Source organism: Python bivittatus, unplaced genomic scaffold, assembly GCF_059951505.1.
Source record: "Python bivittatus isolate LINGU-HERP-01145 unplaced genomic scaffold, Pbiv_v1 ctg000480_np1212, whole genome shotgun sequence".
In the NCBI taxonomy this organism is placed as follows: domain Eukaryota; kingdom Metazoa; phylum Chordata; class Lepidosauria; order Squamata; family Pythonidae; genus Python; species Python bivittatus.
The window spans coordinates 56,814,046-56,832,064 of NW_028277075.1; the positions used below are offsets into that span (position 1 = coordinate 56,814,046).

The 18,019-nt window shown below is 38.2% G+C and overlaps 1 protein-coding gene across 2 annotated transcripts in view; it reads left to right on the top strand.

Moving 5' to 3' along the window:
• The first annotated feature begins 956 nt into the window (after window positions 1-956).
• The window catches only part of PDE3B (phosphodiesterase 3B), a 61,610-nt gene continuing 44,547 nt past the window's right edge, over window positions 957-18,019 (top strand). The window contains exon 1 of one of the 2 annotated variants that reach the window (XM_088145987.1): window positions 957-2,325. In XM_088145987.1, coding sequence (XP_088002113.1) covers window positions 1,336-2,325 — 990 coding nt within the window. In that variant the 5' untranslated portion in view covers window positions 957-1,335. The remainder of the gene's footprint in view (window positions 2,326-18,019) is intronic. The other variant, XM_088145988.1, reaches the window with a different exon arrangement.

The following is an 18,019-nucleotide window of genomic DNA, read 5'->3' on the forward strand; positions in this document are numbered from 1 at the left end:
ATGCTATTACCCACACAGTAGCCAAATTCTGTGTGAAAACAGGGCAACATTTTGGAACAAATGTGATAAACGTTTCAGCCCAGAGCTATTTTATTAATTTTACTATTTTGTTAATATTAATTTTACTAATTTTATTAATTTTATCCTTGTTTAATAATCATTTATTAAACTGGTACACTGCCCAACTCTCAGTGACCCTGGGCGGCTCACAACAATCAAAGAAATTAAAATCAGTAAAAGATAAATGATGAAAGATGGCAAGCATAATGAAGTGAGAGGTCTCATTCTCCGCTTGCCAAAAGTCTGGGTGAAGAGCCTTCCAAACAACAGCAGAGTGGGGGCCATCCGGATGCGGGGGGGGGGGGAGAGACCTCGTTCCAGAGGGTAGGCGCTGCTACAGACAAGGCGCGCTTCCGGGGTCCTGACATTGTTGAATCAAAGGAATCCGGAGCGCGCCAACCCTGCAGGATCGAATCGGCCGGGCAGATGCTATGTTAACTTCTTTTAGTATTACCGATCTTTGATCGTAACAATAAATTTGATATGATTTGAATTCAGCATTAAGACAGAGAGTCCTAGCGTAGCTCAGGGGAAAGCGGGGAGAGAGAATTCTTGCAAATTCGCAAGAATCAGAGGAAAGGGTGGGAATCGGAAGCGGTCGCCAGAGCGGGTCGTTGAAAGCCAAGCTCTCGTCTTGTCCCAAGACTGTAGAAGGGCCAACCCGCACCTCAGACAGCAGATTTAATTCTCAGTTAAGGATTAAACTTCCGCGACCTCGATGGAACTTATTTCTCAGCAGTCATACAGGACTCTGCTGCTAACCCTTTCACTCCTCCCCTTTCTTTTGGGGACAAACACACACACACATCTCCGGGGCTTCTCCGATCGCCTGCCCTTTCGCACTCTATGACGTGTGCCCTGCAGGGCGGGCGGCGGGCAAAAAAAGAAGAGTGCCGTCACCGGAGGGTGTGTTTTGGGAGAGCGCGTGCGGACCTTGCCGCCGTGGAACTCTGGGAGGCGACAGCGCGTTCCCTCCGAGAGCGAGCGGGGGAAAAAGGGAAAGAGGTACTTCTACCTTTCTCTCGCTCTCTCCGTCTCTTTCTCCCTCCCTCCGTCTTTTACCCACCATGCTCCGAGTCTGGACTCTGCGATCCCGCCGCCGTTTTCGCTTCAGGAGCGAGGCTCGTTATTGCTGGCTTTTCCCTGGTTTTCCTCTCTTGGGAAAAGATGAAGAAGGCAGGGTCAGGAGGTAGGAGAAGCTGACGAACTCCCGCTTCTCCTCTTTCTTCTCCGCCGCCGCCGCCTCCTCCTGGAGCCTGTTCCCGCGCGACCACCATGAGGGATGAGAAAGAAGCCGCCGCCTCCGCTCCCCTCCACCGCGGGCTCAAGAAACTTGTCAGCCAGCAGCCTCCGGCTCGCGGCTCTGCGGAGCCCAACCTGCGGAACGGCTACGCGAAGGGATGCGCGACTCCCCTGCCCCGGAGCCCCACGCTGGACTTCCGTGCGCTGCTCCCGGCCGCCTCGCGCCGGGCTCTGGTCTTGGGGCTGGGCGCCGCGGCCGTTGCCTTGGCGCTCCTGGCGTGGTCCTTGCTCTGGGGAGAGCGTGAAAGGAAAGCGGGCGCAGCTGCAAGCCGCCACGAAGCAACCGGGCTGTTGGCGCCGCTCGGGCTTTGCCAGTGCCTGAGCCCCCTCTTCAGTCTTGCCTGTGCCTTTTTCTTCCTCACCTGCTACCTGGCCCGGGACGAGCCCGGCGGCCTCTGGTGGGTCCTGGCGCTGCCGGTTTGTTGCTACGCGGGGGACTTGGTGGCGCTGCAGTGGCTCCTGCTGTCCCACCAGGCCAAAGCAGAGGGGGGCGTCCCCCAAGCCCCACCAGCCGAATTGCAGATGATGGCGGGGCGGTTGTTGGCCACGCTTGGCACTGTGGCCGGGCTGACCCTTTTGCAGCGGAGCCTCAAACTCCGGAGCAGCCTCCTGGTTTTGGTTTTCTCCAGCTTCGTGTGGCTGGTGTCGCTCACCAGTCTGGGTTCTCTGCCTCCGCCCCTTAGACCGCTCCTGTCCTGCTTCGCCGGGACGGCGGGATGCTTGTTGGCGCTGCTGGGAGGAGAGTGCTGCATATTCTCTTCTCGCTCCCCTCTGGGTCGGTGTTCACAGCAGCACCGCCGGTGTTCGCATCCGAAGTTGCCCAGCAGCGCAGAGCACAAAGTTCCTGTGATCCGACCCAGGAGAAGATCCAGTTGCGTGTCCTTGGGGGAGACTTCTGCCACTTACTATGGCAGCTGCAAAATGTCCAGGAGACCTTCGTTGCCTTGCATTTCCAAAGAACAGGTAAGACTTAAGGCGCTGCGCGAGGGGAGGCTTTCTGCACGAGCATCCTGCAGCTGTAATAAAGAACCCTGGTATCCTGTTAGGTGGCCGTTTTCCAGCGTCGCGCTTACGGGAATGGTATCTGAGTAATTTGGTCAGGACTATGCAGTCTTCAAAGATGAATATAACTGACTCACCTAATTAAAACCCATATCCTCAGAGGAATAGCCACGTTAGTTTGTTGCAGCAAATATAATCTGTATATGGTGATATTGCCAGCCTAAATGGAGAATTTCTTGGTGATCTTCATGTTACATTGCTTGAGTTGATAAATTGCAAAACAAAACTGCATTCTCTAAGCCAAACTAAACTTTTAAAGGACTTTGTAACTGTGCACCATCTGATACCTTTTATTGCTCAGGACAAACTTAGTATGAATTTTCAAAATGAGGTCTACAGATTCTCACAAAGAATACAAGCTAGATTAATTTGGAGCTATGTGAACTCTTGAAACTAACTCGATATTACTTTTTTCATTCCAATATACGCTGATATAAAGGAGGAGGAACTGTTGTGTGAAGTTTCTTCTATAACATGGCTTTTGAGCTATTCACAAAAACTCAGCAGACTGACATGAGCACAGCCCATTTTGTTTTGACAAACAGGACACCAATAAAGGTTTCATATTTTTGGAAATGGCAGGAAAGACAAAGGCCTAAGGAACAGACATTGGGAAAGGTGTGCCAACTTGTCATTTTCTTAAGAAAATGGCATAGAGACTGTGGAAAAATTAAAATACAATTCTAAAAAGACCTCAGGCACAGTGTTACTGTATTGCTTTCAAATATATTTAACTGTGCTTAGCCAATTTTGTTAGCAGTACTTGTATTTGAAAGAGGTTATGAGTTAGCACAAAATTTCTTTTGATTGATCCATAACTTACGTTGCTCATTTTAAGGTTGATATTTAATCTTACACTGATAAGATTAAAGATTATAATATTACATTATAACTAACTCAAGGGAACATAGTCAGTTGCTAGAAAAGCCTCATAGCTAATAAACTGATTATGAAAGATTCTTGTAATTTGAAAAACTGACCACATGAAATGATTATCTATTAGCAAATGAAGGAAGCGTCTCTGCAGTTTTGGTGATTTGGCTTTATCTTATGTACCATCATGTTTTTTTAATTAACTTGCACAGTAAGACTGCAGTTCTGTGCATATCTACACATGTGTAAGTTCTAAGGAATACTGAGTTTATTCTGTGCATATGATTGGATTGTGCATTCTCAAGTGTCTTCTTCTCTGAACTTTTAAATATGAAGTTGTATCTTGCATAGTAGATTTTCAGTTAAATGGATTATAACTGAAAAAAAATAACTTTGTATTTATATAAGAAGGAAGAAAAATTCTTATGATGTTCAGAAATACTGCTGTAACTGTTCCTTCTAAGGTACGTTATATTTTCTAGTACTGTTGCCATTTCAAAAATAGTTCACTGCTAATTGATATAAAATACATAATTTTATAAATATGCAATGGCTTCAGTCCAGTATATGGCCTTGAGCTTAACCACTTGAAGACATAGAGAGTTGCATTGTAATATATACATTGTAAAATGGGAAACCCTGTAATAACATAATGGGCATGTTGTATCAATTAATTTCTTAATACTCTGTTTAAAAATATTAATAAGAACATTGGCAATTAAATCCATAACTGGTAAATGTATCAATTCTCAATTTTTAAGAAAAGTTATCCTTCTTTCCTAATATAGAAGCCAGCTTTACAGATTAATATAAGAACATTATTTACTATTTAATATAGTAAATACTAATGTTAATATTTAATATTGCGATAACTTGTCCAAAATTTTGTTTCTTAAAATATTGGTTTTTGAGAAATACAGTATAAAAATGTATATTCTTAAAACAATTTGGCTTTTAGATGAAACATTTTAAAGTTTCATTTTAGGAAAAAGGTAAAAGAATACAAATTCTTTAATTCAGGTAAGTGCTGAAGAAATACAGAAAAAGTAGATTGGGTCACTGTTTAGCACATCTTTGTAACTTGAGATTTTTTGAAAACCAGATAATGATACATCATTAAAATACAACTCAAATAATCCAAGCAGGAAAAAAGACAAGCTATATACACATCCATGAGTGAAGCAAATGAGACATTTTGTATGCTACTTTAACAGAGACTGTTCACAGTGAAAGTACTTGTTTTCTGTATGAGACAATATACATGATTCAGCATAGTAAGAATAGCTTTGTGTATAACCATGATTCCTGAAAAAATGAAATAGTTTACTTCTTATTTTTACGCAGCTGGTGTAAGCTTTGAAAAAAAAAACATGCATGGGAAGGATATGCAGATTTTAAATAAAAGGATAGTTTGCATGTTTCTGCAGTGCAAGTTCCTTTCCTAACGTCACACCTGCCATGAAAAACAGGAAGTACATCTCATGCATGAATTATACTTCCACTGTTCCTTTATTGCAAATATGTAGTTTATAAAGATTTTGCTATGACTGAACACTTCTTTTTATGCTTATATGATACGAATAGGAGTGGGTTTTTTAAACAGGAATATTGGTTATTAATATTTCATTAACTAATGTTAAAAGAATTATCAAATCCGATGATTTGCATTATAATTTTTCTAACCATATTAGAGTCTGTAAAAGCCAAAAATCTTATTATTGGTAGCATATAACATTTCACATGGTTCAACTTAATAAGGCAGTGAAAGTTAAGTTCAGGCTACTAGAAACCACTGATTATCCTGAAATTCAATTTTTAAAAAATAAAATACCAAAGGAAAGAAGAAATTCAAAATTTGCAAAAGATATTTCTCCTTTCAAAGCATCACATATTTATATAGTTGCATAAGAGGATCTTTTTAAATTTTTAAAGCTATTTCAGTGGGTATAATATGGTGTGAAATACATGTTTCCTGAGTTGAATCTCCTTTGCACAGATTTGGAAATGTTCAAGTAAGAATCATACAACTGGGATTTACTAAAAAGAGAGGGAGAGAACTGAATTTCTCAGGCAATAGTGGTCACATTCTTTAATGACCACTAAAATGTCCACTCTATCTTGAAATGGAACTTACCACTTTCTTGAAATGGAACTTACCAATATTACAGAGCCAAGGCTCAAACTAATCAGGTCTAGAAAAGATATGAAAGGCTCATTCACCTGAGCTTGGTAACATCTTTTTTGGAACAGACTAACATTCCATGTAAAAATTCCAGGAAGATAATTGCTACAAAACACCTCTCTTAGGATTGACTTGTTTCCTTAACTAGTTATCCAGAAAATAGGGAATGTACCCATGAATCTCAGGTTAGCTTACAGGGCTTAGGCATTTTAAAGGGCTTGAGCATTTTAAAAAGTGGAAATTAGCATGATATACTTCATTTTAAAGATTGAGTTGTTGGACACTAAGGTCTAATGCATACTTTTTTCTTTGACTTTTTAGAGAAAAAAGTTTGTGTAAATGTGTGATCTTTAAATGTCAGTTTTTGAATATAAAAATTGATATTGTTTATCACATAAACAGAAGAATAATAGTATTATTCTGTGTGAAAGAAAATGCATTGTGGCACTATAGAAATGAACTGGCATATCATTCAGTCAATTGAAGCCTTCAGGAAAAAAACCCCATGGATTTAATAAACAATTTATCATGCTACATTACATTGTTTTTTAAGTGGCTAGTATTTTTAATACTTTGTATAACTTATTATGTACTGTTGTATTACAAGTTATTTTATACTGTATTCCAAATTATTTCAGGAAGCAAGTATGTTAAGCCTGATCACATGTACTTTGAACTCTGATTTAATTGCTCTTTTCTCCCTATGTTACAACAAATTAATTTGTCAAAATGGAATGCAGTATAGTAAGGTTTCCACTAAGTTATTTGTCTTCTATGGACAGCAAAATGACAACAGAATGCTGTCTTATCCAATGAACAGGGACTGCACGAGTAGTTTTAAACAACACTAGCCTAACAGCTTCAACAATCAAAAAGAAAATGTGTCATCAAAATATGCTGAATTAATATACTCAATGATTGTAGTTACTGTATGCTGCCCACGGCATGTTTTCTGTAGTTTTTTTCTTTAAAACCTCCTTTGCAACATACTCTTCCCCTGTAACTTTATGTTGCCTTTTTTCCCATTGTGAGCCAATAATTTAAATAAGTAAGGATCAAGAAGACAGCCTTCTTTGAAGGGAAATTGCTGGGCATTCCTGGCCATCTAGCTGCTGCTTATTCAGGTTTTTGCACAGAGAATGCAAAGGTTGGCAGGAGAGTTGTAAGCATATTCAATAAACATGCGCAGAAGCCTTCCCGTAAGTGGGAGCACATTCTTCTCAATTGCTGCAGTGTCTAGTTGTGAGGAAGTTGTGGATTTATTGATTGATTGATTGATTCAATTTATATAGCCGCCCATCTCAGACCAATGACTCTGGGCAGCTAACAATAATAACAATCAAACACTTAAAACAATACAGAACATTAAATATAAATATAGCCAAGAGATCTTAAAAAACAGTTGGTGTCAGCACAACCATGAAACAGGGCCCTTTGCACACTTGGGGCCAGAGGTCCGAGCATAAAGCCACATTTTCAAGGCCTTCTGAAAAGTCAAAAGGGTCGGGGCCATCCTAATCTCAGGAGGGAGGATGTTCCAGAGGGCAGGCACCACAGCAGAAAAGGTACGTCTCCTGGTCCCTGCCAGCTGACATTCGTTGGCTGGTGGGACCCGGAGCATGCCCATCCTGCCGGACTGGATTAGACGGGTAGAAATAACTGGGAAAAGACGGTCCCTAAGGTAACCCAGTCCCAAGCCATGAAGGGCTTTAAAGGTGACAACCAGCATCTTGAATTGCACCCGGAAACACACTGGCAACCGATGCAGCTCCTGAAGCAGTGGTGTTACATGTGCCAAGTAGCCGACACTATTTACGTCCTGGGCAGCTGCATTCTGTACCAGCTGAAGCTTCCAAATGCTCTTCAAGGGCATCCCCATGTAGAGGTTGTTCCAACAGTCCAAATGGGAGGTCACGAGGGCGTGAGTGACAGTGAGCAGAGCCTCCCGGTCCAGGAATTGGGTGCAAGTGGCACACAACCCCAAGATATGCAAAGGCCCTCTTAGCCACGGCTGCCACCTGCTTTTCTAGCAGGAGCTGTGAGTCCAAGAGGACCCCCAGATTGTGCACCGGGTCCGTCTGGGGCAGTGCCACCCCATCCAGAACCAAAGATGGAAAAACCTTGGTACTGGGAGGCCCACACACCCAAAGCCAATCAGTCCTGCTTGGGTTGAGCCAGAGCCCATTGCACCCCATCCAGTTAGTTGAATATGCCCAAGCTTTAGAATGTAATGTCCAAAGGGCTTTACAGTCATGCATACCTAGGGATTGTTGATGTAAGGGAAATTCACATGGCCTTGCCCTTACCACATTTTAACTCTTACAAAGATAATAAACTGATGCATGCTAGGCAATTGGCATGTCAAGTACTTTAGACCCATGCTTTGGTTCCCTGAGGTGCTTTTACCTAGGGCTGAGATATATTGGAAGGTGCCCTGAATAGGACCTGGAAGGACATGAATTGGGGTTGGCAGTATTGGGTTGGACAGTGTGATTACCACAAGGAGATTGCTGCTGCCCTCACAGAGTCTTGTGGGACCGTCTTCCAGACTGAAGCTGGACACCACTCCTCTGGCTCTCTCCCTTGGACTCAGGATCAAGCACCCTGACTTTCTAGCCAGTTACATCTGGTTTTCCTATCAAGAAAGGGTGGAGCGGGGTGACAGGGTATGTTAGAGAGCTTTTGTAGTGGCCTGACCTCCCTTCTTGGACTATCAAGTGCCTAGGGCAGATACAGGCTGAGGTAGGGTTGTTGAGTGCCTGTGAGGACCTGGCATGAGTGTGAGTGTGTAGATTTGGGGTAAGTGGGGCAAATGGAAGCTTTGGCCTGGGAAAGGAGAATGAGGGGTTGGAGAGACTTGGGGGGCAGGCTGGAACTTCAGGACTGTGAAGGGCTTCAGCTTCAGAGGATTGTGGAGGAAGAAGATTATTTGGACCCATTTCAGGTTGGGGATTAGTACAGATATGGATAGGTAGTGCTTGTTGATTACCTGAAGTGGAGCTGAGGTGGGGGTAATCTCATGCTCCTTGATTTCTCAGAAGCTTTTGGTATTCTTCTGGATCAACTTTGGGAGTTGGGGATGGTAGGCACTATTTTACATTGGTTCTCCTCCTTTCTCTGTGACTGGTTTCAATTGGTTTTGACAGCTGGGGAGAGATCTCACCCACAGCCCTTCAGTTATGGTGTACCACAGGGTTTGATGCTCTCTCCCCTTCTGTTTAATATCTACATGAAACTGCTGGATAGGTCATTTACTGCTTTGGGGTCAGGTATCATCAATATGCGTCAACATATTGGCCTCATAGTGTTTATGCTCTGGGATCTAACAGAGTTACATTTTCTCTTGGATGCTTTTTAAATATCTACTTGACCAGTAAATCCATTTGAAATATATAGTAAGATCCCATCAGTTTTACACTGATTTTTTACTGGTATCAAGGAAACTGGGGGAGTTGCAAAACAGGTTTGTTTGAAGCTTTGAATGTAACTTTGTAAAGGTGGGCGTAAGTGTTCTTTCAAGTCTACTTTGGTACCTTTCTCAATTGGAACTGTTGAGGTGGGGCACCTTGGTTTTTTTTTTTTTAGTTAAAGCACTCATAGTAGATCATTCCTGGCTTCATGTTACTGCTTTAAACAGCAGTCACTGATTTTAAAGTTACTAATTTATACATTAAGTTTTTTCTATAAAACTGGTAGTGATATTTTAATATTACAATAATATTATTGGTTTGTAATAATTTTCAGAGACAGCCAAAGTATTTCTTTTTCATATTCTCTGCATTAAGATACATTTTTCCAAATACATGTTTAGATGGGCTTAAAGATGTCTTTTGAAATGTATACAAGTGTTGTTTTTAATATTTAATATTCATGTTAAGGAAATATAGAAATCAAAATATTGGTAGTGTAGTAAGGATACTTTAAATAATATTTAAAGGTTGGTTAGGGATTAAAGTTACAGCTTATATATTTCAGTATCTTTTAAGTGAAACAGGATGTAGTGACTGTACTGTCAGGCTGCTGGTGTGAGAGCAAACAGATGAGGAAGTACAAGGGCAGACACTACAGTACTTGTTGTCGTGGAAACTCTTTGCGTCATTCTACCCAGCAATTACCTTATAATGTCTTTATTTTTTACAGTGGAATCAGTTGAACTTGACTGTAACAAAGGAAATTCAGATTTCAGATGTCACAATTACAATCTCATTTTGAAGACATGGCTTCATTGGAATTGCTTAGAAAATAAATATTTAGGAACATGTTGCAATTTAAACTGCATCTGTAGTGAAAATCATCTTGATTTTGAGTGAATACCGGTTTATTAACTATAGGTAGTCCTCATTTAGTGACTGCCTTGGACAGTAATCGTTTGAAGTTATGACAGTGATGAAAAAGCAACTTTGCAACCTTTGCAGGTCTGAAGTAAGATCATAAGCACAGTCACAGTTTCACTTAGTGACCACTTTGCTTAACAAACCTTGTTGCTGCTCCCAATTGTGGTTGCTAAATGAGGACTACCTGTAAAAGGAAATTGAGTCAAATCTGTTAATTTTGTGAAGTTCACTTTACGGTGAAATGTAAGGAAAATATTGTATGTTAACTTTTGCTACAATTCAAATAGTCTACGGCCATTTGTGAATGTTTTAGATGGAATGTGAGTTATATCCTTCCATCTCTATTGCTGTTTTGCTTTATTTATGCTTGTCATTCCACATATTCTTTGTTTCTTCAGTCATCTCTATAATTTCCTATTAACTGTTTCTCATTATTTCTTTTTGCTACTCTCCTATTTCTTTTAAGTTCCCTCCCAGAAATTATAATTTTATTGGTATGTGTAGAAAGTCTGCTTGAAATTAAATCTCTTTCCTCCCACAGAAATGCAAAAGAGGGGTTTTGACATTGCTGAAAGCATATTTGGGAACATATTCTTTACTGCCATAAAATGTATGAAGGAGTGTCTAAGGGTTACATGTCTCTGTCTGGATATAACACACTACATGTGTTAATTAATCCAGGATACTTTACTTGAGTGTATTTTTAATACAATTATTTATATCCCAGTTTTCAGGATAACAGTCCTTCCATAATGGCTTATAAGCAGTGGAAATGATTGCTTAAACAATACAGTAAATGTTCTTTAAAAATAAACTTCAAGGATCTTTCCTACAAGGTAGTGTGTTAGTCTGGGCTAAGGAAAAATGTATGCCACTGAGAGGCCCTCCCACTTACCCCCTCTCTTTAGAGATCTTCCTAACGGTAATGGTTCACAAGACCACCTACCAGCCTGTTTTTAAATACTGTATGACATTTTAATTTTCACTTTAAGTTACTGGCTTCTACAATTATTACTGGGCAAGACAGTTTTAAGTATCATCAGCTCAATGTTGTGGAAACTTATCAGATTTTCAAATGTAGAGGAAATAAAACACATTTGATTTCTTTCTGCATTGAGTGACAAATAGTTAATGGGATTTTTGCACATAATTTCTGGATTTAAGCAATGTAATCTCTTAAAGAGCAATTTAGGGCATGTGTTTTAACATTTGTAATAGAAGTTATATACAACAATGGCTAAATAGAATCTCCAGCTTTAGGGACAGTGTCTCCCTGAATATCAGTTGCAGGAAGATGTAGGCATTGGAAAGACTTCTTGGAAATAAATGGAATCTTTCAAGTGGAATCATCCCATCTGATAAATTCCTCACAAGAGAAGTTACTAATAATCCTCATTTTGGGGAGGCAGTGTTTGTCCCTGATCAACTGAGTAGTTCTACCTCCCCCAAGACTAGGTTGGCATCTACGCAGTTGGTTTTCTAAGAACTAGTAAATATGGAATTGTTCCTGAGATCTTTCAGGGAATAAGGGAAGAAATTGCTCTTGGCTTGGGGGATTAAATTATTGTGGTATTATATTATCAGTTTATGCCATTTATTGCTGTATTCTATTATGTTTTTAATGTTTTATATTGTTACCCACTGGAAGTCTATTGTGTGATTACCAGTTTGATAAATTAGTTTATCAAGTCACATTTGATTTGGTTTATCAAATCATATTTGATAAACTAATTTGATTTACCAACTCAATAAATAATGATTTGAAGTGGAATACAGTAAATATTAATAATATTTAAACCAAAAATCTAAATTCTGTACAAATGGAGATCAAGTGGTATATTCAAACAAGAAATGCTTGGATAAAGAGAGAGTTCATCACCTGTATCCTTGAGTGAGAAGGGGTATTACTATAGTCAAGAACCACTTTTAGTGATTGTTGGATGAAAAATTGCAGGTCAAAATACAAAAAGCAAGTCTTCCTTTGATCTTTACAATCATATAGGTATATGTTGGAGGAGGCAATTTGCTACTTGATTCGATCTCAAATTACTTAGTGCTTTAAATGCCAATGACAAGACCTTGAGCCTGGCTTGGTAACTAATATGCAGTCAATGCAACTGCATCATCACTGGCATTCTATTTGGCATCCTCCCTACCAGATTCTACACCAACTGCAATTTCCAGACTATAGAAAGTAATCTAAATTTTAGGTTACCAATGCATGAACAAGTATTCACTTCCAAGAAAGGACATATTTGATATGCCAATAAATTTTTGTTCCTTAAGTTTTTAATTATTAAAATGAATCCCTTCTCCCTGCTAAAAATCTGTTCTTTTTGAGGATGAGTAATCTGGAAACATCCATAGAGTCTTTTTACTGTCAGGATTCAATCTGGTGATTGCCATGCAGCCTATCATTGAATCTAGATACGAACGTAAATGGCTCTTTATGATTCAGGTGTCGCCTGAAGATAGAGATGGATGCTTGTTGTATTATTGTTCATTAATTTGTGTTTTTCTTTTAGTTTTTATTAGATGGTTAAATTTTTGAACAATGATTTTGCAAAAATCCCTAGATTTTTTATAAGGATGCTAAATAACAACAAGAGCAGCATTTCTAATGATATCCCAACCTCAAACTCCACATCACTTCACTCAGTGGCTTCAGATAAATGTTAAATAGCTTTGGGGATGAAAGGTCATCTTAAGGTACTCCACAGCATAGTTGCTAGTCTGCAGACCTACAATTACCCAGTGCAACTTTTCTATCTGACACAGAGTCCACAACTCATTGACTGTTGAAATGGTCCAGAAGGGGTATTTTGATCAGTAGTTGCAGAAATTTTCAAAAAGGTATGGGGGATTTAGAATAAGTGTATTTCATATCAGTTTTAAAAATAGCTTCCTAATTTTCAGTCTGGGGTTGAGGAAAATACAAACGCCCTTTTTTTTTAAAGTTTTTTATTTTTTACAACAAACACAAACATACATAAACAAACAAGAACATAAAAAACATAAAAACCATCTTCCATCTTAAACCGTGTGTCAGCCAGTTACCAATCATTTGTGCCATCCTTTCATAGTCTTCACTCACCATTTATATAGATTCTCATATTATCTATCCAACATATATTTATATATTTATCAGTTATCAATTAATAATCATTTGTGTCTAGTCTATCTATAACACCAGCTTTCATTATAAGATTTGTATCATTTTTGTCCATTGATTATATATATATATATATATATATATATATATATATATAGTAATTTATATCAGTTTATCGAGTTTCTATTATATAATTTCCTAATCTATTACATTACTATATCTTTTCGTCCAACCATTGATAAAACAAATCCCATATCATATAAAATTGTTTGTCTTCTTGCTCTCTAATTTCAAATGTCAATTTACTCATCTCAGCACATTCCATAGTTTTCTTAATAACTTCCTCCTGCATAGGTACTTTTTCATTCTTCCAATTCTTAGCAAATACAATTCTAGCCGCTGTCAAAACATTTACAATCAGATATTTCAATTCTTTACTGTATGTTTCCGGTATAATTCCCAGTAAAAATGTCTCTGGTTTAAAGTCTATGTGTTGTTTTGTCATTTTTTCCAATCATGTGTGGATTTTAATCCAATATCTTTTGGCTTCTGAACATGTCCACCACATATGGTAATATGAGCCGGGTATCTGATGACACTTCCAACATTTATCGGACTTGTTCTTATACATTCTCACGATCCTTGCTGGGGGTAAATGCCACCTGTAAAACATCTTATACAAGTTTTCTTTATATGCAGTTGACATTGTCATTTTATAGTTTTGAGACCATAGTTTTTGCCACTTCTCTAAATCAATTCCATATCCAAAATTTTTCCCCCATGCAATCATTGTTTCTTTGACCTGTTCTTCCTCCATTTTAAATTCTAGTAAATGTCCATAAAGTTTTTTAATCACCTTTTCATCAGTACCCATCAAAATTTTATCTAGAACAGTCAGCTTATCATAGATACCTTCTGCTTTAAAATCTTTATCAAATCTAGATTGTATTTGCAAATATGAAAACCAATTCATTTTTATACCTTGTTCTTCTAATGCTTGCATAGTTTTAAGTTCACCCTTTTCATTCAATATCTCAGTATATCTAACTGTTTGTTCCTTTTTATATGTTATTGGATAAGAAGAGGCTTCGATAGTGGATATCCATCATGGAACTTTTAAGTAATATTGTCTTCTTATCTTCTCCCAGTTTAAAAACAATGCCTCTCGAATATAATGCCTTCTAAAATAGCCCTATGTTTTCGTTCCCTTATACCATAGGAAAGCATGGCAGCCCAACAGCAGGTCATGTCCCTCTAAGGTCAATAATCTATTATTTCTTAAAGTTATCCAATCCTTTACCCACATCAAATTTGTCGCCTGGTAATATAATTCCCAGTTAGGCAAGGCAAACCCACCTCTTACTTTTGCGTCTTGAAGTAGTTTAAGCTTTATTCTTGCTTTTTTACCCTGCCAAATGTATTTCAATACAATTTTATTTAAGTCATCAAAGAACTCTTTCCCTAGACGAATAGGAATTGTTTGGAATAAATATAATATCCTAGGCAATATGTTCATCTTAATGGTGGATATTCTCCCAATCATTGATACTTGTAGGTTCTCCCATTTTGTCAAATCTGTTGCGATCTGTCGTTTGAGTTTAACATAATTATCCTCCTTCAATGTACTACATCTTGGTGTAATATATATCCCTAGGTATTTAACCCTGTTTGTGACTTGTATTTCTAGGACTTCTTCCAGTTCTTTCTTTCACCTTGCTAACATATTCTTTGTTAATATCTTTGTTTTATCTTTATTTATTTTTAAGCCTGCTACTTTTCCATATTCTTCTATCTTTTCAATTAATTTAGATGCTGTTTCCAATGGATCCTCTAGTATAAATACTAGGTCATCCACAAAAGCTTGCAATTTGTACTCTTCCTTTTTGATTTTCATTCCTTTTATTTCTTTCTCTTCTCTTATATTCCTATTCAACACTTCTAATGTTAAAACAAACAACAGGGGCGATAGTGGACAGCCTTGTCTCGTCCCTTTTGTTATGTCTATCTGTTCTGTTAAATCTCCGTTTATCATGATCTTTGCAGTCTGCTTATGGTATATTGTTTCAATGGCTTGAGTAAATTTTTTGCCAAAGCCCATTTGTACCAACTGCAATAACATAAATCGCCAATTCACGTTGTCAAAGGCTTTTTGTGCGTCTAAAAATATCAAGGCCATTTGCTTTTCAGGATGTGCCTCATAGTATTCCAGAGTGTCCAGAATTACTCTCATATTGTCTTTAATTTGTCTCTTTGGCAGAAATCCGTTTTGATCGGCATGAATAAAATTATTTAAATATCTTTTCAGTCTCTCTGCCAAAATTGAAGCAAAAAATTTATAATCTGAATTTAATAGAGATATAGGTCTATAATTTGTAACCTGTTGCGGGTCAGTGTCCTCCTTCGGTATAAGTGTAATACATGCTTCAGTCCATGTTTTAGGTATCCTCTTCTTTGTCATAACTTCATTCATAACTTCCAATAGTTGGAGGCTCAGTATGTCCTGGAAGGTTTTGTAGAATTCCACTGGCAGCCCATCTGGACCTGGAGCTTTCCCAACATTCTGCTTTTTTAAAGCTTCTGTTAGTTCCATCATAGTTATATTCCCCTCTAACATTATTTCAATGTCTTTAGGTATCTGGGGTAATTTCGCTTTCTGTAAATATTGTATGTCGTCTTCTTCTTGAACATTCTCTTGGTAATACAATTTTCCATAGTAATCTTGTATAATTTTTTTCTTGTCCTCATTACCAAAGCAGATCTGTCCTTCTTCATTTATCAATTGATTAATCCTTTTTGATTCTCTCTCCTTTCTCAGTTTATAAGCTAGCCATCTGCCTGGTGTATTTGCATCTTCAAAGTAGTTCTGTTTAGCACTTCTGATTTTTTGTGCTAGTTCCTCCTTTTCCATTAATCCCATTTTATGTTTAATTAAATCCATTTTAGCTTTAATGTCTTTTTTTTGCGGGGATTTCGAAAATACAGACACACTTGAATTGATTGACTTCTAGTAACATTCATGAATACATCCATTCAATCATGATACAAGTCATGTCCTTTTCTATTTGCATTGCAATGGATGGCATTTATTTTGCAACACGCTTTTGTCACTTGCCTCCTCCTCCTATGCTTTGGAACTATAACATGGTATTTCAATTTAATTTTGAAATAAAATATGTTTAGGAAGGGAAAATTAAACCCTGTGTGTGTATAATCATTTGTCATTAATACACTGAGTTTCTTCAAGTGAAGTCATAATATCCAGACTGTAATTGGAGTTCAAAATTTAAAATGTTTGCAAAATTGATATTATTTATTGGCCTGCTAATTCTTTCTTGGAAATTCAATTTTATTTGAACTAAACTTCTGTTTCCCCAGATTGCATCATTACTGGGAGTTTGTTTTGCTTAGAAACTAGAATATTCCACATTTTAAAAAAATAGTATCTGAAAACCTGAGCTTTGTTACTATTTATTAACAATATTTTTTAAGTGCTGCAGCAGAATAACTTGTCAGATTTGTAGCTCAGAAGCTATAATCAAACTCCCGTTAGTCTAAGGTCTAGATGGTGAGTTCTTTGACTGCTAGAAGCCATTCTTTGTTAGAAGTTTTAAAGTCCTTAATTAAAGGAAAAGATTGCTTGATTCCACAAGAAAGATCAGAAACTAAGCTTGGATCTAATCTAGATTCTCAGCACTGGCTTAAGAAAGACTTTTCCAAGAGTTTCTTACAGAAACTCTTCAAGAACATGCAGTCAAGTTCCTTCTTTGTTTTTCACCTTGTAGGTGGTAAACAACATGATCTGACTAAAAGTATCCAATTCCAGTCCATCTCAATTTGCTGATATCTAAGATGTCAATGTGTAGTCATTTAATTTTGTAGAAGAATATTTTAGGAATACATTTCAACTGGAGACCTAGACATATTCCATAAAGCACAAATTGGTTTATTGACAGTGTTGGGGGAAAAGACAGGCCTAAAAAGAGATGGGGTTACAGTCCCTTTTTATAGACTCTCGCAAATTAGAATATATATGTAATTGGATAGAGCAGCCAGGCATTTCATTGGATATAACACTTCATGTGCCTAGTGAAGTCAGTGAGGCCATTAGGGTGTAACTATGAGGTAATGGGGCAGGACTATAGAGACAGTGAGGTTTTTAAAGGAACAAAGAGGCAATTATTCCGTGAACATAGTTTCTTTCTAGGAAGTTACTTTCTTCTACTTTCGCACAGGTCTTCTTGTCTCCCAATATCTTTTCCTAGCTTATCATCATTCTTTGGCCTTCTGAATGTTCAGTGGCTAAACTGTCAATGTAGTTTTCCTGGGAAAGTGTTTTTGTAACAGGATAGTCCCCAAATTTAACACTGTATAGCTAAGCTTGTGCTTTGTTTTCTTTGGGAATGTGTATTGGGGTTAGGGGCTTTAACATGGCCCCACGAAATCTACCATTTCATCTTTCACCATGTTGAGCTTTGTCATGTTCATGCTTCTTATGTTCCATGTTTCCGCTTTCATTCTGTTTTTGTAGCTTTGGATTTTCTTTTCCTGCATGGCAACATCAGCAGTCTAGCCATGCCATAAACCATTGTGTTTATGAAGATCCTCAGCTGTCCTCAGCAGCATGTTGAGTTCTATCCAATCTGAGAAGCCCATCATCTGGTACTATATCATCAATCATTTTATATTTTCTATTGATATGTTTTCTTGGTAAAATACAGGAGTGATTTACCATTGCCTTCTCCTATGCAATATGAAATGATGCCTTTGCCATTGTCACTAAAGTGATCTTCCACCTCCAGCATCTTCCTATATCAGTTCTGCCCAACGTAGTGCCTGCTGGTTTTAGCTGAGTAGCTGGGACGACCTTCACTCCTTGGGTAACCCTGCAGAGATTATATACTCTGGACACATACTTCAAGTCTTCTTTCATCCCTCCCAGGAACACTACCTCGCCACAATGAGACGGCACAAGGCGGGGGGGGGGGGCAAGGCAGAGGAGCTATCTGTAGTATTCTTATTACAGTATACTTCTTATTGTACTTTTTATTACAGTATACTTATCTTGTTACAGTATACTTCTTAATCTACTTTTTA